This window comes from Gadus macrocephalus, chromosome 12, assembly GCF_031168955.1.
Source record: "Gadus macrocephalus chromosome 12, ASM3116895v1".
Lineage (NCBI taxonomy): Eukaryota > Metazoa > Chordata > Actinopteri > Gadiformes > Gadidae > Gadus > Gadus macrocephalus.
In genome coordinates, this window is record NC_082393.1 from 15,916,626 (window position 1) to 15,942,000 (window position 25,375).

Consider the following 25,375-nt stretch of genomic DNA (forward strand, 5'->3'; position numbering starts at 1 on the left):
AACATGTGGTATGGGCCATGCTGGCAGTACAATGCAAAATAAACATTTTCACAACAAAAAAGGTTTTTAAATAGCTTGCGTGTATGTGTATATTGTCATCGGAACACACTTTAATTTTCAGCCATTCCCACACATTAACACCTGTATGCCATAGGTGTTTGCCACTGTAACACCTGTATGCCATAGGTGTTATTGTGTGGGAATGGCTGAAAAAGTATGTTGCAATGGCTGGATAAACTGGGCATGTCAATTGGTTTACGTGAGCCTGTTACTCATTCGATGACGGGCACAGATGGCTGTGTACAGAATGACCTAGTAGTCCCACTTGCGATGAATCTTTTAAGTCCTAACAATCCAAATAAAATGTAAGACAATGAAACAAAATGTTCTAAAGAAAGATCAGAAATTAATTTATTACATTCATGTCCTTTTAACGACATTCATCACACAATTTGGGCGTTTATGGAAAATTGCTGTACATAAAGATAATTACAAAACTTAGATAGTTTAAGGTTGAAATTTTTATTTATGAAGTAAAAAGTATCTTGGCTTTGCATCTTCAAGCCTCAAGTCCATAATTAATATGCAAGAGAACAGTGTCAATAACAATATCCTAAATAAAAAAAACTCATTCAGTTATGTCCTGAATCGCAAATGGCATTTGTAAAATGTTAACAGTTTTCACACTGACCTTTTAAAAAACAGTAATACCTTGAAAATTCATACTGATATTTCTTAGAAAAAAGCAATACAGCTTTAACAATCCCAAAACACTTTAGAGTGCAGTAAATAAAAACGAAGGCTCTGATGAAAAGACAAAAAACAATGTCCTCCCATCATAGAGACCAGTAACAGCCTGTGAGAGAATCAGTAACCACCAATCCATTGTAAACACCTAGAAAGAGCTTATCCCTACCAAAGGACATTTAAACAACATTTAAAGTCACAATCCTAACTTTTAAATGGGATATTAAAATCCTAAAACACCCTTTGGTAGAGTACTCACTGTCTATTTAACAGTACATTTACCAATTCAAATTACATTTAAAAGTCTATAAAGTTTAGAATCAAGAGAATCTAGCCATTGATATCCAGATCTGTTGTTCCGATTTGAAGGCATAGATTAAATCACATTCTTAGTAACCAGCTAACCATACTATACTATAAAGGAAAAGGAAGGATTGTGTCTTTAAATGAAAATATAATTTACTACTTACAGGCCTAACACCTATAAACATCTACATTTAAAGTAAAATTATCCAGCAGATTTCTCCTGTCCTCAGGAATATTTATTTTAGTTCAACTTGAACAGTTTCTGTTGGTCTAACGAGTCTATGAATGTCCGCTCCATTGACATCATTGTATTGCAAACATTGCAATGTAGTTTGAATGTCCCTTTATGCAACCACTTAAAAAAAAAACTGCCCGGAACACTACAATAAAAACAAAATAAATACTGTTTAAAAAGAAAACAAGAATACTGGACCAGGTTCTGGCTGGAAAAGGCCCCTAGAATTTAGGCTCATGAACTCCCATCGTTCCAGGTTGCCTTTTGTAATCTATGCAGCCTGAACAAAGCAATCCGAGAAATGACTGCCAGGCCTCATTTTTTTTACACTATTCAAGACACCCCATTTCTCCAAGTACCAGGAATGAGGTACTCAATAAATACAGAACCGTCCAGAAGAATACAAAGCGTCTCCTTTGACCGTGTGTGTATCCAGTGTCTCTTGTCAAACTACAACCTTGCCCTTGATCTCCAGCTTGCTGAGGTCGATGGCCTTACTGGATTGCTCCTCTGTGAAGGTGATGTAGGAGTACACAAGGCTCCCCGAAATACTGGAACACAACACACACACATTGAGAGATTGTAGGCAGATCGATAGCAGCCTTTATAGTCCCTCTTAATTGGTGGTCAGAGTGAGGTCCGGTGAGGGGGAAAGAGCACAGAGAGCAGGTCATAAAAGCCGGGCTGGGTCTCTAACAAGAACCAGCATGCTCATTAGGAATTCCTCGTGCCATGATACGAGACATGGGCTACCTGCTGGATGGGTTGAAAATGGCCTGTTGCGCCTATGAACAACAGCTGCCTTCCTGGGAGATGTAGCTTAGAAAACCACAAAACAATGTGCACAACATTTGCCAGCTGTACGCTTGCTGGAGTTGTTTTAACATGCATGGGAAATTAAAAACGCAAGGCAAATTGAGAACTTTCAATACAGCGTTAATAAGACGAATCCAGCAATAACGCTATACCTGATATTCAAGCCGATGAAATTGGTCCACGAGAAGATGTAGTCCCCGCTGAACACCATTCCGATGTACGTCACAAGTATGTTCTTAAACAGACAGACAGACAAGGGGATCATCAAGAGACATGCATGCCGGGGCCACCTGATCCCCCGGATGACAAAACATTGTGCTTCAATTCTCCTCATGGCCCCTGCTGCTCACCTTAATGCAGCCCACGATTGTGGTAGTCAGAGCAGAGTTATACTGCATACAAAGCACAGTGGAATACATCAGAACAAACCTACAGATACAAAAAGGTACAACTAATTAGAATGAAATGCATTAGAAAATCCTCACACCGGCCCAAATTACTGCCATTACATATTAATATAATAGGGATAATAGGGACATATTTTAATTTGTGTGTTTTAAATGCATTTGTTGCATTGGGTCACAAACATGTTTTGATTTGACATATTTGATCTCACACACACACTCACCCCATGATGCAGGAGAGGATGAACTGAGTGAGGAAGAGCCTGTCTGACCAACCGTCATATTCCATTGCCTGGGGAGAGAATGTCTGTCAGCTCAAAATACAGAACCAACGATCCGCCTGGATGGCCATCCATTGACAGAAGTTACTGCTATGCCAGCAAGTGGTAAAGGTACATGGGATTGGCAACCATGCTTTTATGATGACCTCAGCACAAAGAAGATCCCAGTCATAGAGATAAGCATCAGCCTAATCAGGACAGATGCAAAATAATGTCTTTAAATTTACATGTCTAGTATTGAACTTCTTTGCTCCATTAAAACACTACAATTCCATAAATTGTTTGGGTCATGCTACAAAATTTCAGTATGCAGCACACATCCAATTTAAGATGCGTTATATAAAAGGAAATCCCATTTACACTCTTGAGTCCTAGGGAAAAACCAATGATCCTGATATCTCAGCAGTGACGCATGCTTGATAACCCTGAGATATCGGAGCACCACAGAGCCTGCCAACATGTGATGGCACATGCTCTATCTGAAAATTGTTGAACAGAGAGAGGCATGGCACAAAGCAGAAAGAACAGTCCCAACATGTTTGTGGTTTGCAATTTGTCTGAACTGCAGGGTATGAAATGGATTATTAGAGGGAGCGCTTCATCGGAATGATTGTTTGGTGGTTGGCTAATAAACAAAAATATAATGAATGGCAATAGGCAAACGATTCTGAAAGATTTTACAATACACGTGTACATTTTTTTTTGCATAGGTGGGCCCGTTGGGATCATTCTCCAAACCCATTAAGTGTTAAAAACGCTACATTCTATGCCAATGGTGCTGTCTCAACAAATGTCCCAAATGTCTGTTAAAATAAGTAATCAAGAAGGCAGTAGTTGGTATATTAACAGGTGTTGAAGCAGGTCATAAACTGCAGGAGAGTGTATGAACTCTACTTTGCTGGATAATGGGAGCTTTGTATCTTCACTGCACCCCTCCCCTTCTTTCCTCCCTGGCCCTTCCCGTTCTAGGGTTTGGCAAAGCCTCAGCTCTGCCAACCATGATCAACCAACGGCTGCTCTAAGAGCTTGCAGTGACGAAAATACACTTATAAATGTATTGAGAACCTACCAAAGGCCCATTACCAGAAGGTTTGTCAACTTTAGGATTGTATTCAATTGAATGGGGGTACACGTTATTACAATGTAGGAAGGTAGGACGATTTAAAACAAGCTTAATCTACAAGTAAACAAAAGAAGAAAGACTCTTAGCCTAAAACAAAACACAAACAAACAATACATTGCTTACCCTCTGAACATCTCCAGTCGCGTGGGCCAAGAGCAGTGTGGGAATAATCATAAATAATGCATTATAATATAATAAGCCATATTTTCCCAACTCCTGTGAAAGAGAGGTAAGAGAGAGAGGTAGGGCGGTGCCAGAAAGGGAATGGGACCAAAAGGGATGAGGTTTAGAGAACAGAACAGAGACCCTTATTCAAAGCAGGTCAAGAACATTCCTATTAAACTAGACTACAGATGTTTGCAGTCTGCCTACTGCATTACCACACCATCTCCAATCCAGCCAACATTTTTCTAGTTAACATCAGCCCGGTAGGTTTATAACCAATCACTCCTGCTCACAACTTGCTCTAAGGGCGCACTCACACTAGCCCATCTGTACCGTGCCCAAGTCCATTTCACACCTGTACCGTGCTCAAGTACGAAGACACTAAAGATACTGCCCTGGTACAACAAATACCGTCCATTTTTTAAACTTTAAACTACCGTCCATTTTTTAAATATCAACTAATGTCATGATATTCACCTGACAGATTCCATGTTCTGCTGTTAAGACGAGCGGTTGGCACTATGCATGCCCGCAGCCGCGAGGTTACACTCTCTCTTTCTCTGCATTATAATGTGTGTTGTTGTGGATTGCATGAGTTATAAATACATGCAACCAAATTCAGTGCATGTATTTGCGTGTTGTTAGGGGTCCATGGCTGGTTGGTGTCTAGGGCCTGTGGTCATGTTAATCCGTCCTTGTACCAACGTGAACCGCTTGCCGTCATGTTTATTGTTTAATGGGAAAGAAGGGTCGCATGGACTACAAGTCATCCAGCTCAGGTTGCGTAGCCATGCGGCGTGCGTGTGTCGGCTCATTAGCATCTGTACCGTGGCCTGAGCACACCTCTCCCAAGTGTGCTCAGGCCACGGAATGGAGTAAGGTTGGCGTGCTCACACTAGCCAAACGATCTAGACTTGAGCACGGTACAGGTGTGAAACGGACTTGGGCACGGTACAGATGGCCTAGTGTGAGTGCGCCCTTAAATCCCCTGCACGGTTCCCAGTCCCAACACACACACACCTTTATTTTTGTGTCTATTGGCGTTTCACTAATGAAATAATTGTCTATATGTGGACCTCGTCTATTGCCCTGCTGCAATCTGAGCAACACGGTTCCCATGTTAAATGACACTTGATCCCAGTGAAGGCTATTTGTCAAGCAAGGATCACAGAGGCAACAGGATAACACTAGGAATTATATCAGGGGGACAAGATGATGTATACTAATAATAATATTTGCTAACTAAATATATATACCCCTTAAAATTGTATTATAAAATATGCAGAGGATTTGGATGCATATTCCTGATGACAGAGGTCCAGTTGTATAAATTCAATAACAGCAGCCCGGTGCCAAAGAAAACCATTGACATACAATGGTGTCATTGACCAAGAAGTTGTGGTGCCACATACCTTGGAATCCAACTTCTGTTTGACATAGGCCCCGTTGATGGCGGTCAACACATCGTTCATGAGAATGAACGCATAACCTTCCAGGTCAAACGACAGGTCAGTACTACAGGCAACAGGGATCACAGAAAAAAACTCAAAATACAAGGGATGTTTTACCCCCTCCAAAAAACTATTTAATTTAGCCTTGAGCATAAGTTCCTGAGCCACAGGGGTCTTAAAAACTTTTAAACCGGGATAGGAGAGAGGCATTTATCATGTCGCCCAATACCCTGCAGCACATATTTTTGAAAGTAGGATTAAAGGCTGGAACACAAATTTAATAGCCCTCACCTTGCAGCCACAAACGCCCCAAGGATCATTGTAAATACTGTCATCTGGACGGGTCTGGAGAATGTCTTTCTAGCAATGGCAACAAGGGGAAGGGCCAATTAAAGTGAATCTCATGATACAGGGATAGACTTCAATTACATTGAGTCTCATTTGATGAGAAAGTGACTAGAAGTACAGCCGAATGGTATTTGTTAAACAGCATAGCTAGACTTACTTTAGCAGGAATATTTCAGCCATCATTGTAAATAAGATAGTGAATCTTCTGAGGACTGTAAACATCGGGAGGCTGGGGACAGAGAAGACCTTATTAGAATTAAGTAAATACATATTCCATTTAAAAAATATTGAATATTTTTGTGTGGCCTTCAGGTATAACCTTAATAATATCTTACTTTAGCCTTTTAGTTCCAAATAGTCCAGTGATTTGGTTTCCCACGTAAAGGAGAGGTAGAGGAAAAGTCTGTAAAAAGGATGGAATATAAAAGATTCAGATGCAGAGTGATGCTGACTATGTCAACTGAGCTGAACTGAATAATTAGGGGGAATTATTTTCATAACTGTTTTGGTACATTACACAAGAGACAATTTAGGTAATATTTGAGTCACCTTGCCGGGTGTGCTTTCATCGAAGTCAGGGAAGCTGATCACCCTGAAAGCCTTGCCCCCCCATAGTACAACCACTGTCGCGAACATCTGCAGTTTCACAATATAACACAATTTGCTACATAGTCATGGTACACGTTCAATTATGACATTTTTAACGACGAACAAATAAAACGCATCTACTTACTTGTCCAATCCCGACACATATGGAAGATGGGAACCTGTTAGGACAGTTGTATACATATTAGGTTACTGCTTTAACAGAGTAAAGTCAAAAAAGTAAATGTACGATCTGAGAGAACTGTGGGATATGTGTAAGTTAACGTCACTGCTACTCTCACTATTGCCTACTATCAATAAAGCGCCATATTAAGATCCAGCACCGCATCCTCAAACTAATCAGAACAGCTCAAAGTTAGTAGTAGCCCTGCTAGCCCCCGCTATCCAACTAGGCTAGCTAACGGGATACTTTACAAGTAGGACCAATACACGAGGCGCACCAAAACCACTCTTACCCATAGTTAGTGAGGACACTTTTGTTCACCACGACGATGAGAAATGAGCTGATGCCGTAAAATCCAGCAGCCAACAGCTTTACAAAGAGTTCCGATTTGTCCGCCATCCCCAACATACATTCATCCCTACCTCCGTGCCTCTTCTGTCCCTTCCATCACTGAGCGCGAGCTACGTACTACGGCTCTCTGACGTCGCGCTACTTCCGCCCAGGCTGCAATAAACAAATACAAGACTTATGCTTATTGTACATTAAAACACATTATTTGCCTATAACTTGCAATTAGTTTTAACCTACAAATATGATACTGCATTGACAAATATTTAACGACGAATACATCCAATGTTTATTGAACGGAACACGCGTTTACATCAATGATATACCTGAATTGATGATAGGCAATTTTAAAGAAAGATACAATCTCCATGGTGGAATCATGAGAAATGTACAGAAGCTGTTAAAAGACAGAAACAGAGCTTTTAAAATGTTGCGTATAACACTTACAATGGATAAACTTATGGACTATCAAAGAAAAAAGGCTTTGGCCAGGAAAGTTATCAAGTAAGCAAAAACGGAATCTTGGAGGCAATTCTGTTCAACAATTTGAAGGGAAACTACACTGAATGACATGTGGACGATGGTTAAACAAAATTATAGGTACATATAAACTCCCACTTTAATCAGATGTGGAAAAAGCCAACTTGCTTGGATACGAATTTGCAGATTCATAAAGGTGGCCATATGGATGATTGTTTTAAGAAAAGAAAGGAAGAGATTCTGAAATATAACAAAGACATTCTGAATTCCAGAGAGGGGAACATATCAATATTAGATACTGAATTTAATTTATCAGAATTTAAAAGGGTTTTAGGTAATACAGGATACTCTTCTCCAGGATGTGATAACATATGTTTTATGTAATGATTATAACTTTACCTTTTCTTAAACTATTCAATAAGATATGGAATGAGGGTAAACTACCAAAAATCTGGAAAAGTGTAACTATTATTCCATTTCCCAAGCCAGGAAAGGATGCTAGCAACCCAGAAAACGAATGAAAAAAATTGTAGTGGCGCGACTAAATGACTTTCTTGAATATAAATGTCCACCCAAATAATATCACAAAGGGTTCAGGAAAAGCAAATCAACTACAGACAAAGTAAGTAAAACTCAGCAATGAAATAGAGAAGACGCTAGTTATGGGGATCATGGTGGGTGTTTTTAGATATTGAAAAAGCTTATGACACAATCTGGAAATATAGGGTCTGTTAATGAAATGGGAATCAGTGGGAGTATGTATAATTATACGAAACTTTCTGTCACAACGTACAATAAGAGTCAAAGTCGGTAGGCCTAATGGAATGAATAAGGAGTTTATGGTTGAAAGTTTAATTCCTCAAGGGACTGCCACTAGTCCCATATTATTCAATATTATGGTTAATGTTTGAAAAAATAGGAGAAAGGAATGAAGGGTTTTCTATGCAGATGATGCTGTCATCTGGAAAACAGGACGAAACATAACATACATTACCACAGCTATTTAAAAAGATCTACAAGTATTAGAACAAAGGGGTATTGATTGGGGGTTTAAGTTTTACATACCTAAAACAAAGATTATTTTCTTTACCAGAAGGTTACAGAAAGTTACAAAATTATGTTGCAGTACAATCAATCAATTGAAAGAGTGAAGACATTTAACTACTTAGGAATGTGGTTAGATGAAAGAATTACATGGAAACATCATATAGTGCACATTGAAACAAAATGTAAAAAGGTGCTAAATCTAATGAGGATGATCACTGGTCAATGTTGGGGCGCAGACAGACAGTCTCTGATGTATATATATAGAGCGTTAATAAGATCTACCATAGACTATGGATGTGTAGTTTATAGTTCAGCATGCAAAACCTCTTTAAGAAAACTTAGAGGATTCAATTCAAAGCTATAAGAATTGCTTTAGGAGCTACTAAAACTACCCCAACAAGTGCTTCATTAATAGAAGCAGAATAATCTACAGTTAGACTAAGTTGTCCCTAACTTACTGGGTAAGGTTGGTAGGAAGTATTAATAACCCTGAAATCCCAGTTCTGAATGATTGCTGGGAATATACCAAACAAAATCAAAAGGGTTTGGTTTGAGCATCAACAGTATAGCAGAACAATATGGAATTAAAGAACTGAATTTAGCCCTTCATTGGTATTAAGTGCTGTTCCCCCCTGGATTCTTCCATCAGCAGAAATTAACTGTGAGTTATTGGAAGTAAAGAAAGAGTATCCAAATGAACAAAGTTTTGCAGCATATGGCCAGAAAACATCTTTCTATGGATATGTTAAAATATACACAGATGGATCAAAAGATCCACAAAATGGGCACTGGGATATATGTTCCAGAATTTAACAAAATATATGGTTATAGGTTAAATCCTTTTCTATCTGTATATTCTATTAAGATGACTGGGATAATAATAGCTCTTAGGTGGATTGAAGAGGTTAAGCCATTGAGAACTGTTATATGTACAGATTCCATGGCAGCTTTACATAGCCTTGACACAGGTCATTTATCAAGGGAAGAGTTGGTGATTGAAATTAGACATTTATTATTACAAATCAGAAACCTTGGAATCATTATTTAATTTTGTTGGGTTCCAGCTCATATGGGCATTAAAGTAAATGAAGAGGCTGATAAAATTGCGAAAAAACATATTCTGGAAAATAAATATATAGGAATTAATGTTCCAATGGGGAAGGGTGAAGCCAATTCCATAATTAAATCTGTAATCATACAAAACTGGCAAAGGGAATGGGAAGAATAACTTAATGCTAGACACTACCATAAAGTACTGATGACTCTGCCAGGGAAAATGGTTAATTCAATAAGCTTAAAGGGACACTTCACCCATTTGTATTGAGATTTTGGTGCGTTCACATCGCTGGAAATTATGGGGAAAACATTTTCGCGACGTCGAAAAGTTCTCGTGAACTACACCTCGTGACGCTCTTATGATTCTACTTCCGTTCGGCAACTGGGGCCAAATTAGATTTGCCGAGGTAGTGATGTATGGTTTACTAGTGACGCGCATGAACATGGCGGAACATGAACATTTTACAATATAAAAGAATCAACCATAATATCACATACTTTACTATTGATTGACGTAACCGTCTGTTGGCATCGACTTTGGTGTACTGGTAAACTAGCTCTAGATAAGGGCAAGTGTTGCCTTCCATACAGTGGCAATACTGTATGTGCTTCTCATGAATAAAAGCAAAAGGATAGTAGGTGATAGGCATTAAAGAAATAAAGGCATGCAAACTTGAATGTAGGGAACATGCGTAAGCGTGAGCGTGATCACTGGTGAGCCGTCTCGTTATCACCAGGACGATGAACGCACCTTTTGTATCGCTAGAAACCCAGTCATATTTTTCCCTCATTTTCCCCTGAGACAGGAGAGATCCGTATCTACCTCGAACACTTCCTGCTTTAAATGACATAAAATTAGGATTTTATCGTCATTTAAAGCAGGAAGTGTAAGGGGGGGCGCTCTAAAAAATTACAAGCACATTACAGATCAGTGCTAGTGGTAGGAACTTCTGTATGAGAGTACACCGGTGTGAATTTGCGCTACGGTATGGATTTTTGACGTTACCGTGTGACCGGTAGATCACACGATCACGAAAGAAGCAATGATGTAGTAAACTACCAGAGACGCAGTAATTTATTCATAATATCATCCGGCGCACACAGCTTTTGGACGTGTTCTATATGATATTCTAGAACACTCCGGGAGCTCCCAGATTGATATGCTGAGCAAATGCGAATCAATCCATTTGGCGGAGTCGGGTTAGGGATATTGGCCAATATCCCGAGATAGCGAACAGATCAATTTGCGCCATCTTAGGAGGTTCACGTGTATCATATAATAAATAATAATATAAATTATATCAGATAAATATCGATATATTATACAATATTATTAAGATATAGAGCTCCAGGACACCCGCCGGAGAACCCGGAGTGTTCCAGAATATTTAGAGAACAAAAGCTCTGTGCGTCTCCGGATGATATTATGAATCCGAGCAATTGCGATACATCCACTGTAAACACTAGCGCATGGTACCGTGGCCGCAAGCTGCTCAGGGCCACACCCCCACCCTCCACCTTGACCCGCCTCTAAAAAACAGCACTTTTGTGGAAAGCTCATTGTGGGACTGGCGATTCCCACAATGAGCCGAGGTAGTAAGAGTGGGCTGTAAATCTGCACAAGGCTGAATTTCTTGATTGTCTTTATTACTGTATTAGGGGCCCACTAACACCTATGTAAAATAATCCATAAAATAGCATGGCATGAGACCTTTAACTGTGAATTAAGAATGTTACAGTGGTATGTGTAATGTTAGATGTAAAAACAGTGTGTTACCTGTGAATGCAGTCTGTTTCATGTGGATACAGTGCGTTACTTTTGAATGTAGTCTGTTACATGTGAATGCAGTGTGCTACATTTGAATGGAGTCTGTTACATGTGAATACAATGTGTTACCTGTGAATGTATTATGTTACATGTGAATACAGTGTGTTACAGGTGAATACAGTGTGTTACCTCTGAATGTAGTCTATTACATTTGAATACAGTGTGTTACCTCTGAATATATTCTGTTACATGGGAATACAGTGTTTTACATGTGAATACAGTCTGTTATAGTGTTGCACGATACTAAAATTATGACTTATGAAAGATTGAAAGTGGATTTTTTTGCCTGATTCACATCTTTCTTAACACTCCGCAAGTAGTCCTGTAACTTATCAACCCCAGCGTGTCCGGTTGCTAAGCGACTTCAATGTCTTTGGCAGACTATTTCTCTGCTGATCAACACTATGATGGTAAATGTAAAAAGACGCCGTTAAGATATTATTTCGTTACGGCAAGGAGCCGTGTAATAAGCAGGATAATGTATAGAACGTCGCCGGTCCCTATCGAAAATAATACCCTTCAGGGCGGAGCAAGACACCTCCACTCTGCGTCGTGGTCCGGTTCGCCCTGACGGGCCTATTTTCCCGATAATGACCGGCGTTCTGTACAACATTATACCTTACATATATCATATAAGTCCAGACCAACATAACGGTTGTGCGCGAGAGACATACGGACGTATGCTTACCACTTTTGTAAATGTATATACAGTACATTCGGATTGCATGATAGGAATAGATCTATTTCGATTAGAAATCTAATCGGATCAGAAGTGTCCATGTAAACGCGGGTACTGTCTCTATGCCTCAAAAAAAGGTTGCCTAATAAGCTACACCACGTTTGTTTCATATTTTTTCTACACAAGCCGAGGAATGTCGGCAAGCGCAGCCTATCTTCCGGCTAGTCGCCATCTCGTTGTGTCTCACTCTCACTCATGGAACTATTAAAGGTCCCATTGCATGCTACTTTATGGATGCTTTAATATAGATATTAGTGGGCCCCTAACCAAGTATTTGAAGACGTTCCCGAAAATCAGCCATGGTAGAGTTACAACCACTACGAGCCAGTTAAAAAATGCGATGAAATATGCTGCATATTTATGCAATTTTATGAAATTGCGGGAACTTGCAAAAATTGCGGGAATTTGCGGAAAAATGCAACTTTCCAATGACGTTCACGTCGCGTAATTACGCTTCCGCTAGTTCACTCTGTGTTAGTCTTGTCTGTCCCTGTTTGTCTCTGTCTCAGTGTTTCATGTGCAGGGGCGTGGCCGCGCAGTTCCAGCTGTTCCAGGCACGCTGATCACCCGCACCCGACAGTCATTTCCAATCAGGACCCAGCATATATACCCCAGCCTTCCAAACATTCTTCGCCGGATCGTCAGTTCTACTTACCCGGTTGAGTATCCTCTTGATTCTTCGAGCTCTGTATTCCCGTTTACTCGTGTTCCAGTCTCCGTTCCTAATCCGTCTGTCCCCCTACCAGTCATCTCCACCACGTCCATTCTCAGACCCTGCTCTGCTGCCGGAGTTCCATCTGCACCCTGTCGTCGGGTGTGGTTGTCGGCTCGGCTGCCTGCTGACTCCTCCAACCCCGGTTCGGGCCTCCCGGCACGTGGACCGCCACCACCTGCACCACCTTTAACCATCTGTGTAGCAATAAACCAGTCAATTGCTATCGTCCTCGTCTGTGGTCATTTGTGCCGTGCGTTTGGGTCCACCCTGTCTTGAGCCGTAACACTCTTGTGTGAAGAAAACGCAACATTTTCAACTATCTGCTAAGATATATGTGACTTTTTTGCAACGAAAACGCAGGGATTATGAAATCATGCAAGCCCGCATATTTTGCGCGGAAATCTGCAATTTATGGGGCCCCTGCATGAATATGCAGACTTTGGCTGATTATGCGTTGAATTATGCGATCGCATAATGACGTTTTTCTGGAGGGACTGGTTTACAGTGGGTATCGCAATGGCGAGGCGCACACAGCCTTTGGCCGTGTTTTGTAATATTCTAGAACACTCCAGGTGCTCCAGCGGGAGTCCTGAAGCTCTATATCTAAATAATATCATATTATACATCATATAATTAGTGGTGGGCTGTTATCGGCGTTAACGCAAAACTTTTATCGGGGATAAAAAAAATATCGCCGTTAATCTATTTTCAAACACTTCCTTGTTCGGACCCATCACGTGACTGAACTAACCAATCAGAAGCTAGAATTTAGACTGAGGTAAACGTGAGGGAATCAGAGCGGCAGATTCAACAGAATATCCTGATTGTGTTAAATATGTAAACATGTAAATATGTAAGTAATAATTGCGTAACATAAATATGTAAATGATTAACTGACTAAAAATTGTAAGTACATTTCTAGCAAATAAACTCCAATATAAATTATATTAATTTATTCTACAACTTTCAAATATTTAACTTGTAAACCTCACATTATTATGGATTATTACACGGCGCTTCTCAATGATGTAGACTGCTCCATTCACTTGCATGGGCATTCCCAACGTTCAGCTGTCAATTATTTTTGTTTATGCTCCGTTCACTTGCATGGGCACTTCACAACTTCCGGCGGTGAATTATATTTGATAATTCACCGTTGCCAAGTATAATTGACCGCTGTCAAGGTAAACGAAAGGATTTTTTGCCGTTTGCCACTTTAATCTAGATTAATCTAGATTAATTCCAAAATTAATCTAGATTAAAAAGAATATCTATGCCCACCACTACATATTATATATATTATCACGGCCAAAAGCTCTGCGCCTCCAGACGATATTATGAATCTCAAACGACTGCGTCGGGTTCTCCGTTGTCTGTGGTTTTTCCAAGTCCACATCAATCTGAAGTAGACTGAACCACGACATGGAGGAGAAAAGGATTGTTTTTTTTGAGGCCCTCTTCTCGCTGCCGAGGGACCACCGCCTCGGCAGCGGGCAATGGGCAGCGTTTAGGCACCACCGCTTCGTCACCCGCTGGGGCAGGTTTCTTCTTTGAGGGCAAGAAGGACAAGTCCCTACGGCCCTGCATCGATTACCGAGGTCTGAACGACATCACACTAAAGAACCGTTACCCCCTTCCACTACTCTCCTCTGCCTTCAAGATGCTCCAGGGGGCAACGGTGTTCTCCAAGCTCGACCTTAGGAGCGCTTACCATCTGAGTTGAAGACGGCCTTCAACACCCCTACAGGTCATTACGAGTACCTGGTGATGCCCTTCGGTTTGACCAACGCCCCGGCAGTCTTCCAAGCGCTCGTCAATGACCTTCTGCGGGACATGTTAAATAAGTTTGTTTTCGTCTATCTGGACGACATCCTGATCTTCTCCCGCAACCTAGAGGAACACGTCACCCACGTCCGGTCGGTTCTCCGCTACCTCCTAGACAACTCCCTGTACGTCAAGGCGGAGAAGTGCGATTTCCATGCACCCTTTGTCTCCTTCCTGGGATACATTATAGGATCCTGCCAAGGTCTCTGCTGCCACCTCCTGGGCCCCTCCGTAAACACGCAAGCAGCTGCAGCATTTCTTGGGGTTCGCCAACTTCTACCGGTGCTTCATCAGAGGCTTCAGCTCCAACGCGTCCCCCCTCTCGGCCCTCACCTCGCCCAAGGTCCCCTTCCGTTGGTCTAACGAGGCATAAAACTCCCTCGAGACCCTCAAGACCCGCTTCACCACCGCCCCCATCCTTCAGTTCCCCAAGCCCGACCGGCAGTTCATTGTGGAGGTGGACACATCCGGTGTGGGAGTATGGGCGATCCTCTCCCAGCGTTCTTCCACCGACCAGAAAAACCACCCCTGCGCCTTTTTCTCTCGCTGTCTAACCCCCTCGGAGAGGGAGCTTCTGGCGGTGAAGCTGGCCTTGGAGGAGTGGAGGCACTGGCTAGAAGGAACTAAGGTTCCGTTTTTGGTCTGGACCGATCACCAGAACATAAAGTATATCCGGTATATATAAAGTATATATGTTCTTCGACCGGTTCAACTTCACCTTGTCCTATCGACCCGGTTCTCGTAACCTAAAACCTGAGGCTCTCTCCCGACAGTTCCCGAGTGTCCCGATGAGACGGTCAAGCCTTCCACCATCGTCCGAGCTTCCTGCCTAGTCGCCTCGTCACCTGGGAGATAGAGGAGAGAGTACGAACCTCCACTGTGGACCAGCCAGCTCCGAGTTCCTGTCCCCCTGACTGCCTGTTTGTCCCGGCACACCTCTGTTCCGACGTGCTCAAGTGGGGCCATGCTTCCCGGCTCACCTGCCATCCTGGCATCCAGTGGACCCGGGACTTCCTGCGATGGCGCTTCTAGTGGCCGTCACTGGAAGAGGATGTCCGGGGCTTCGTCAACGCCTGTCCTGTTTGTAACCAGAATAAGACCATCTCTCCGCCCACCTGCCGGCTTCCTGCACCCCTTGCCCATTCCCCATCGTCCCTGGTCGCATATCTCTCTGGACTTTGTGACTGGCCTGCCTGCATCCAAGGGCCACACCGACGTCCTTACCCTCGTAGATCGATTTATTAAGTTGGCCCATTTCATCCCCCTTACTAAACTCTCCTCAGCCAGGGAGACTGCAGAACTGCTCCTCCACCACGTCTTCCGCCTCCATGGGTTACCTACGGATGTCGTCTCTGACCGGGGGCCCCAATTCACCTCGGTCTTCTGGAGGGAATTCTGCAGCCTAGTCGGGGCTAACGCCAGCCTATCTTCCGGCTTCCACCCGCAGTCCAATGGACAGACCGAGAGGGTCAATCAAGATCTAGAGACCACCCTCCGATGCCTGGTGAACCGCAATCCGGCTTCCTGGTCCGACCAACTGGTATGGGTAGAGTATGTGCATAACACCCTTACCTGCTCATCCACCGGCCTCTCTCCCTTTCAGTGCGCCTACGGGTATCTGCCACCCCTATTCCCCAACATGGAGAAGGAGTCCTCCTGCCCCTCGGCTCTAGCCCTGATCCATCGTTGTCGACGCACCTGGATCCTGGCGCGCACTGCTCTCTCCAAGTCTGCAGATTGCCACGCTGCTGCTGCAAACAAACACTGCATGCTGACCCCTGCCTATCAACTTGGCCAGAAGGTCTGGCTCTCCACCCGTGACCTACCCTTAAAGTGGGGAGCCGCAAGCTGGCCCCCAAGTTCATAGAACCATTTCCCATAACCCGCACCATGAACCCAGAGGCGGTACGCCTTCAGCTTCCTCGTTCCATGAGGATCCACCCAACCTTCCATGTCTCCAGGGTCAAACCCGTCCAGGAAAGCCCTCTGGCTCCTCCCATTCCGCCCCCCTCCGGTCCCATCCTGACCAACCTGCCCCGTCCTCTCGTCCGCCCGCTACGGTTCCATCTGCGGGTGGTTCTTCTGACCTCTCGAGGAGAAGGCAATCGGGTGTCGCGTCGACCTCGTCTACAGAGGACGCAACCTCTGATGCCTCGGAGGAATTCTAACCCTCCTCCGGGCCCCCTCCACCCTCCCTGTTCGATCTAGGACGTCTGGAGCCGTCCCTTGCCGGGGGGGATACTGTCATGGTCCACCCTGATCTCCCCTAATTAACCCAACTACCTTCACCTGTGATCCCTCTATATAAATCCTCTCTCTCCAGTCAGTCTCTGCCAGATCATGTCTTGTACTCACACACACATACACACATGTGGTGCTCAATGGTGCAGGGCAACATCAAGGAGAGATTTGCTTCTGCATCATGGGAGCCAGCCACACCCTAGTGCATGATGTGCCAGATGCAGAAATATTCTCGTTGTCTAGCATTGTTGGCATTGAAGCATCATAAGAAAGAGGTCTGTCTACACACCTCTCGGCGACTTTAAGTGATAAAAAGTCAACACAGTGCCTAAAAACCATCAACGTCATTCATGTTAAGTAAAAGGAAAAACCTCGGACACGAGAAGTTAAGGGAGACGTGCACTGAGCCCTCTTGGATTCCGGGCCGAAACATTTGTTTCAACTCCTTTCAGCTGCCCACCCCTCCTTCTCCTGCAAAAAGTAAATGAATAAAACGGCTAATAAAACCCTTGAGGTGCCGTTTTGTAAAGAAAAAACTTACATTTTATTAGCACATGGTATAAAGATAATTAGGAGCCTTTGATTGATATCCAGAAATTGTTTGCGGAAGTATGCACTGTTCCTGGGGGCCTGCTCTCCCCAAGCCCCCAGGAGCATTGCACACTACCGCAATCCACCAGTGCTCAGCGGCTAAGCCTGGTATTGCAGCTGTTTAAACGGGCTGTGGACGGCCCCTCGATTCAAGGGGCCCAGAAGTAGATATCGCAGTTGTTACATCGATTTCTGCGACCCACCGAAAAGTGTCATCCCAGGGGGCGCTGTTTCACATTTTCTGCAACATGCACTTGTGCATTATAACAAAAACATCAATAAAACATAAGATCTCCCCCCACCGGTTGGTCTTTCTTTTCTTGATACTAACATTAATTCTAAACAGCTTTACACAGTAGCCTATAATAGGAAATGCTCAAAGGTAAATCAGCGTAATTTAACACTGACTGTAGCTTTTTATGGGTAAAGAAGCAACGGTGAAGGACCGTAATAAACGCCCTATCCATTGTATGGGTCTGTAAAATGCTAATCAAATCAATCAAATGTATTTATTTAGCACTTTTAATAAAAAGGTAATTGGTTGGGGGGAGATCTTATGTTTTATGTATGTTTTTAAACTGTTGCATATTGCAGAAAATATGCAACAGCGCCCCCTGGGGTCACTCTTTTCGGTGGGTCGCCGAATTCGGTGTAACACCGTTCACTCCAATACAAGTGGGGGAACAGGATCGTGTCTCTGCCAAAAATGGCTGGATAACAATTAAAGGCTTATAATTATCTTTATACCATGTGTTATGTTTGTTCCATATATATGACAAACCGGGCGCAGCAGCATGTTTAGTTCCTAGCCATGTTTTATTGCATTAGCAGTCCAACATCTGTACACGCTCATAGCTCTCACTAGGCTATTTCCCTCTAACTGGCGCTAAGCCTCATGGGTAACGTAGTCCAATAAACCTTATTAACACATCTCCCTTCCTTTAGAAGTAAAGCATTTTCTTTCTAAACGAATGCATTCAAAATAAGTAACTGCATTACCACATAACAACAAATAAACAACATTTGTTGAAGTAATACTTTAGATTAACCGTAAGCATCAATCTTTGCTTTCTCAGTGTAATGGTACGAACACACCAAACGCGTACCATACGCAGCTCATACGCCCCTAAAGGTACGGCCACACCAACCGCGTTGCTCGCGGTAAGGGCGTTGAAAATCGTCATTTTTGCATAGGGAACCATTGGTCTAGGCGCGGTACACGCGGTGAAGCGTTGCGTTGGGGGCTTTAGGCGCGGAAGTTGCACGTAATTACGCACGTAAACGCAGTACCGCGCCCACCGCATCAACGCCCGGAGTTCAGAAAATTGAACTTTCACCGCTTCAACGCGTGACGCTAAGCCACGGTAGCCAATCAGCGTGGAGCTTGACCCGACGTCACTGGCAGAGAGTAGTGAGCTTGCACAGAAGCATACGGCCGACATCTTTCTTTATTCTGGGTGGAAATAGTGACATAGTTACGCCATTACATGCGTTTATGGAAACATTTCTAGCGAGAAATGTGCATTTTACTTTCAGAATGTTCGCTCGGTGAATGTGAAGGATGTTTGGTTTGATAGTTATGACGAAGAGGGAACGCTCCGTTCACTTGCATGGACAGAGTCTCTGGTTGCTCAGCAACCTCAAAGTCTTGGCGGACTATTTCTCTGCTGATCAACACTACGAATGCTGGAAACACACCAGACACACCATGTGAAGTTATTTAACCCGATTAGTGTTATTTATATCCGAGATTATTTAATCTAACCCGATCTAAACTCTATCATGCACCCAAACGCGGCGTTTGGGTTTCCTACCTCGGACTCCAGCGCAGCCACGGCCGACATCTTTCTTTATTCTGGGTGGAAATAGTTACATAGTTACGCCATTAAATGCGTTTATGGAAACATTTTTAGCGAGAAATGTGCATTTTAATTTCATAATTTTTGCTCAGTGAAGGATGTTTGGTTTGATAGTTATGACGAAGAGGGAACGCTCCGTTCACTTGCATGGACATGGACTCATCTAGCTGCGGTGGCGCGGTGACGCGGTGGAAGCGTTGAACCACCACACACCGGTCAAGCTTCAGGTTAGGCGCGGTACTCGCGGTGTCCAACGCGAGCAACGCGGTTGGTGTGGCCGCACCTTAAGTATCACGCGTATGAGCGTAAAAAGTTCAATTTTTTGAACTCCTCGCGTACGCGCGTATATGTACGCGCGTATATGTACGCGCGTATATGTACACGCGTATATATACGCGCCTCATACGCCCCTAACGCGAGTAAAATGTTGCTTTTACGCATGTAACGCATGTACGCGCCTCATACGCGAGTAAACCAATGGTTCCCTATGGAAAAATTAGGGAACGCGGTGTTACGTGGGTAACGCGTTTGGTGTGGCCGTACCATAAGATATTCAAAACCAAACATAAATGATACTGCCATAACCACAGTTACATACATTCACTTATTTATTTCCATTATTATTATTATTTTTTTATATATATTTCCCCCCCATAGTGCATAACTCCATCAGCAGGATTCTATCAGTCTCACAGGTGGTTTAACCATCCTGCTTTGTCTGTGTTTCACTGCTGGTGAACTGGGTACGGTTTGACCAGAGTCAGTAGTATTCAGGGAACTCGGACAGTCTCTGTTGCCCGAATTGTTATTGTCACTTCTGGTGGCTCTGTGACAGTCTCGGAGCAGTTAGTTTGTAGACGGATGTCCACCCGATTTCTCCTCAGGGCTGATCCACGATCTGTCTGGATGAAGTAAGGACGAGGTGCAACCTCCTGTTGTACAAGTCCCAGCTGTGTCCACGTTCCTGTCGAGTAGTCCAGAAGGCGGACTCTGTCCCCCGGCTTCAGGTAAGGCAGCTGTTTTGCACTTTTGTCATGCCTATTCTTCTGCTTCACTTTCTCCTCCTCTTTGGCCTGCCTTACTTTCACTGCTCCCTTTGGTTTTAGCAGGTTCTCATGCATGGGCAGATTAGTGCGAATGCAACGTCCCATCAACATCTGGGCTGGTGACAGGCCATTTTGCAGTGGCGCGCTCCTGTAGATCAACAAACTTTTGTGAAAGTCCTCATTTCCGTCATGTGCTTTCTTCATTATTCCTTAGATGATCTTAACTGAGCTCTCTGCAAGTCCATTTGACCTTGGGTAGTTTGGGCTTGACGTGTGGTGATTAAAACTCATAGATTAAAACTCATTATCTGAAAACAGTTCATTTTGGACTCCGTGTCTCGCGAAAACAGTCTTCAGAAAAGCAATTACGGCTCTGCTGGTTGTGGACTGTAATGTTGCAACTTCTTGATAGTTAGAAAAGTAGTCCGTACCCACAATATGATTCTTTCCATTGCAATCGAACAAGTCAACTCCAACCTTGTAGTATGGGTACTTCGGCACTTGGTGTGGCATCAGCGGCTCTGCCTGCTGTTTGGGTCTGTATCTGAGACACACTTCACAAGAAGCCGTATTATGGCCGATGTCTGTGTTCATGCAGCGAACCTGTACTTGCCTGGTGTGTAGTTCATAGTCACGTCGTATTTTTGCAGCCGTATCATCATGCGATGTATCCTCATAGGACAGTCATTGAGTGGCTTTGACATGATTGACACCAGTGGCTTATGGTCTGTTTCCAATTCAAAAGCTTGACCATATACATACTGATGGAATCTCTCACATCCGTAGGTGCTGGCTAGTAGCTCCTTCTCGATCTGTGCATATCTAGTTTCAGCTGATGTCAACGCTTTGGACGCATAGGCGACAGGTTGCCAGTCTTTGTCATGCAACTGTAGCAATACTGCCCCTAGTCCGTACTATGACGCGTCAGCTGTAATCCGTGTGCTCTTCTCCGGGTCATAGAACTTGAGCACAGGCTCGTTGGTGAGTAGGCTATTCTCTTCAAGTTTTTAAAGCAGTCTTCCTGTTCATGTGACCATGTCCATTAATTTTTTTCCTCCAGGAGATGCCTGAGTGGCGCTGACTTTGTTGACAGCTGAGGTATGAACTTTGCAAGGTAAGTTACCATACCTAGAAACCTCCTGACGTCATCCTTATTTTCGGGACGTTCCATGTTCTCGATGGCTGACGTTTTCCTTGGGTCTGGACTAATCCCTGCCTCAGAGATTACGTCCCCCACAAATTTCAATGACATTACTCCAGACAGGCACTTGTCTTTGTTGAGTTTTAAGTTTACTTGCCGTGTCAGGTCGACTCGAGCACCTGTCTCAGTCGCACATCATGTTCTTCTCGGCTGGACGCCCACACGATGATGTCATCCATCATGGTATCGACTCCTGGTATGTGTTCAAAGATCATGTGTATTTTCTTGTGGTAGACTTCTGGCGCTGACAGGATCCCGTATGGCAGACGTAAGAATCTGTACCTTCCCCCTGGCGTGTTGAAAGTACAAAGCTTGTAGCTTTCCTCATCTAGCTTCATTTGCCAGAACCCCGACGACGCGTCCAATTTACTGAACCACTTAGCTCCAGCAAACTGTGCCATGATCTCTTCTCTTGTCGGCAACCTAAATTGTTCTCGTTTGATTGCTTTGTTAAGATCCCTTGGATCCAAACACGTTCTCAGCTTTCCGTTGGGCTTTTCCACAGCGACCAGTGAGCTGACCCATGATGTAGGTTCATCAATTTTCTTGATCACTCCTAGTTTCTGCATTCTAGTGAACTCTTCTGTGAGTTTTCCGCTCAGCTTGAATGGCATTTTTCTGCATGGATGAACTACTGGAGGCAGATTTTCATCAACTTGAATTTTGTATTCCCCTGGTAAACATCCAAGCCCCTAAAAACAGTCACTGTATCCCTCCATGAGTGAGTCATGATCATTAGCAGGTTTAGATGAGACTACAAAGACTCTCTTTACAAGGTTTAGTCGTTGGCATGCTTGTAATCCCAATATTGGCTTGACACTCATATCAACAATCAACAGCAATGCTTTTATTTGCTTACCGCTGTGTTCGAATGTTGCAATGCAGCCTCCTTTGACCGACACTTTTTCTCCAGTGTATCCACTCACTTTTGTTTTCACAGGGAATATTTTGCTTTTCACAGTGAGTTTGTCATACTCATTCACAGATATGAGGTTGACTGAGGCACCCGTGTCCAGTTTGAATGGAATGATAGTCTTGTTAACAGTCAATGGCACTATCCATTCTTCTTCATCTTTAACTTCCTTTATATGCACTGCATCCACAAAGAACTCCTTAGGTTCCTCTTCTACTGCATGTACCTTATTTTTCTTAAAGGCGTCCGCTTTGCAGTATTTTGAGAAGTGGTTCTTTTTCCCGCAGTTATGACACTCCTTGCCATATGCTGAATCTCTGCTTAAACCTTTTCCAGTTATCAGCCAGATTTCCTGTTAGCGGCATAGGTGTTGGTGGACTTAGGCTACGTTTACATGATGACCGTCTGAACACATGACGCAAAAGTGGCGTCGCGTCTTACTTTTTTATTCCGCGTTTAGACAAGCATTTTCGGGAGGAAATCTGCGTGCATATGGTGACGCAAAAGTGTGTGGAATTCGATTGGGTATGCATGTCAGACGGCTAGATGGTGCTGTGATACACTATTACACAACACCGCCATGTCTGAGCGCATGCGTAGAATCTTCCTTCTCTTATCTGCGCCGGGAAAACCAAAACATAATTACAGATCCTTCTCTGTTCAGTAATAATGTCTGTACATTTCGTGGAAAGACTCATATAAATTTATGAGAGCTGCCAGAGCAGCATGTCGGTCCGACGCATGGAAATAATCCAACATGTTTGTTTATTTCCCTGTACTGGGGAATGTATGTGGCGTAAACGCGTACGCGACGTGAGCAGATCTGAGCAAAGTTTTGCGTCTAGGCAGTGTAGATGGAAACACTACGGCGGAGCGTTTTCAAGATTTCCACTCTGAAGGGTGGTTTCAGATTATTGCGTTTCTAAGCCCAAAAACCGCCGTCGCCGTCTAAACGAAAGGCACTTCCGATAAAATATTTTGTGGTTTTTACCCACAAGCGTCCTTGTGTAAACGAGGCCTTAGCTTATCCATGTTTCCTCTCTCCCGTTGCCTTGACGAGCCGACACCTGTTGCTAGCGTTAGGCTCTTCTGCTAATCCTTGCAGCGTGCAGAACTCTCCACTTGCGGCAAAAATAAAAATCCTCGTCTGACACCATGTTATGTTTGTTCCATATATATGACAAACCGGGCGCAGCAGCATGTTTAGTTCCTAGCCATGTTTTATTGCATTAGCAGTCCAACCACTGTACACGCTCATAGCTCTCACGTAGGCTATTTCCCTCTAACTGGCGCTAAGCCTCATGGGTAACGTAGTCCAATAAACCTTATCAACACACCATGCACTAATAAAATACAAATTTTCTCTTTTAAAAACGCCCCCTCAAGCGTTTTATTAGCCGTTTTCTTTATTTATTTTTTGCAGGAGAAGCAGGGGTGGGCAGCTGAAAGGAGTCTAAGTGAAACAAATGTTGTTTCGGCCCGGCATCCAAGAGGGCTCAGTGCCCTCCGTTAACTTCTCGTGTCCGAGGTTTTCCTTTTACCACCTAGTCACCGAGGGATGTGCAGACAGACCCCTCGCTTATGATGCTACAATGTTAACGATGCTACACAACGAGAATATTTCTGCATCCGGCACGTTATGCACTAGGGCGTCGCTGGCTCCCATGATGCGGAAGCAAATCTCTCCTTGATGCTGCCCTTCATTAGCCGTTTCTCAATTTGCGTACTTGTGCGTGCTCGTGTGCTCGTGGACTCGTGAAACGTCATCAGTCGTTGCCCGAGCACTGTTCCAATTCGAAGTACGCATCAAGCGAGTACTGTCGTAAAACCCGGAAGTGTTCTTGATGCGTGCTCGATCTCGCCGTTTCACCGAGCATGCATCGGAGGTGGCTCGTGTGTACTTGCAACCGCTATAAATCCCAGGATGCATTTCGCACTCGCAGCAGTACGATGGCGGACAATATGGAGAAGACGCACAACTAAGCTCAGTCATATATTTGTAGCTTAAGTTACTCTTAACTTATATATATATTTATATAATATATAATATAATAATAATAATAATAATAATATAAGATAATATATAAATATATATATATATATAAAGTCGTGTGTGTATAGCTTATACACATGACAGGACACGCATATCTTTTCAATTTTTATTCATTCAGAATATTTACATACTATTTGAAAATGAAAGAGGCTGGGATTTTGTTTTATATCATTTGTTTATATTGTTCAGTAGTATATGCCTAAATGAGGCCGTAGCACAGTTAAAGTGCGTATTGGAAGTTAATGTTTTTAAAAATATTTATACATAACATTCTCTGAAAATTGCTCTTTGAAATTAAAATGCAGGATTTTATCAGTTTAAAAAAGTATATCGGCAAAAAATCCAGTTTTAAAGTGACTATTTTGAGCAAGGCTTCAAAAACCGTTGTTTTTTTATGTGATACGTCAAACGCGTCATATTACGTAGGAATTGGTAGACGCGGTCGCTGTTGCTGCCTCAGCTCTATGCGTAGTTGTGAGTAGTTAGCGCGGTGAGGGGTCTTGTATTTCCCCCCCCTGTGGTTTTGGGGTTTTTCTAATCGACGAGATGAGGTTTTGTATCTGTGGGGGTTGTTCCAACTCCGACCTCCTGTCCGACCATCTCCGATTTCACAGTTTCCCCGATCGGAGAAAGGATGGAGCAGGCTTTCGAGCCTGCAAACCCTCACGTTAGTTGTACTCACTCGTTCTCCAGTAGGGTCATACACACGACCTCTTTGACGCCAGGGTTGTTGGCCTTTTCACTGGAGCAGCGCTGAAGGTCCCAGGTGGCCAGGCGCATCGCGGCCCG

General features: G+C 43.4%; 1 protein-coding gene across 1 annotated transcript; it reads right to left on the reverse strand.

Annotated features, from left to right (window-relative positions):
* Positions 1-506: 506 nt before the first annotated feature.
* Positions 507-7,144, reverse strand: LOC132469013 (nucleotide sugar transporter SLC35D1-like). Its single transcript, XM_060066925.1, has 12 exons — positions 6,938-7,144; positions 6,610-6,643; positions 6,426-6,512; positions 6,212-6,279; positions 6,034-6,105; positions 5,820-5,888; positions 5,490-5,592; positions 4,036-4,128; positions 2,733-2,800; positions 2,455-2,533; positions 2,257-2,339; positions 507-1,839 (listed from the first exon to the last, which is right to left on the reverse strand). Exons 1-12 carry the CDS (start codon positions 7,051-7,053, stop codon positions 1,734-1,736), a joined length of 978 nt encoding a protein of 325 aa, XP_059922908.1. The 5' UTR covers positions 7,054-7,144; the 3' UTR covers positions 507-1,733.
* Between the last annotated feature and the right edge of the window lie 18,231 nt (positions 7,145-25,375).

Bases quoted from the DNA above. Each gene is read 5' to 3' on its own strand.
- LOC132469013 (XM_060066925.1), bottom strand. From the start codon at position 7,053: ATGTTGGGGATGGCGGACAAATCGGAACTCTTTGTAAAGCTGTTGGCT. The intron at 6,513-6,609 runs GTAAGTAGATGC...GTGAAACTGCAG, and splicing joins TATGTGTCGGGATTGGACAA to ATGTTCGCGACAGTGGTTGT. The intron at 2,801-4,035 runs GTAAGCAATGTA...TTCTCTCCCCAG, and splicing joins CGACTGGAGATGTTCAGAGG to GCAATGGAATATGACGGTTG.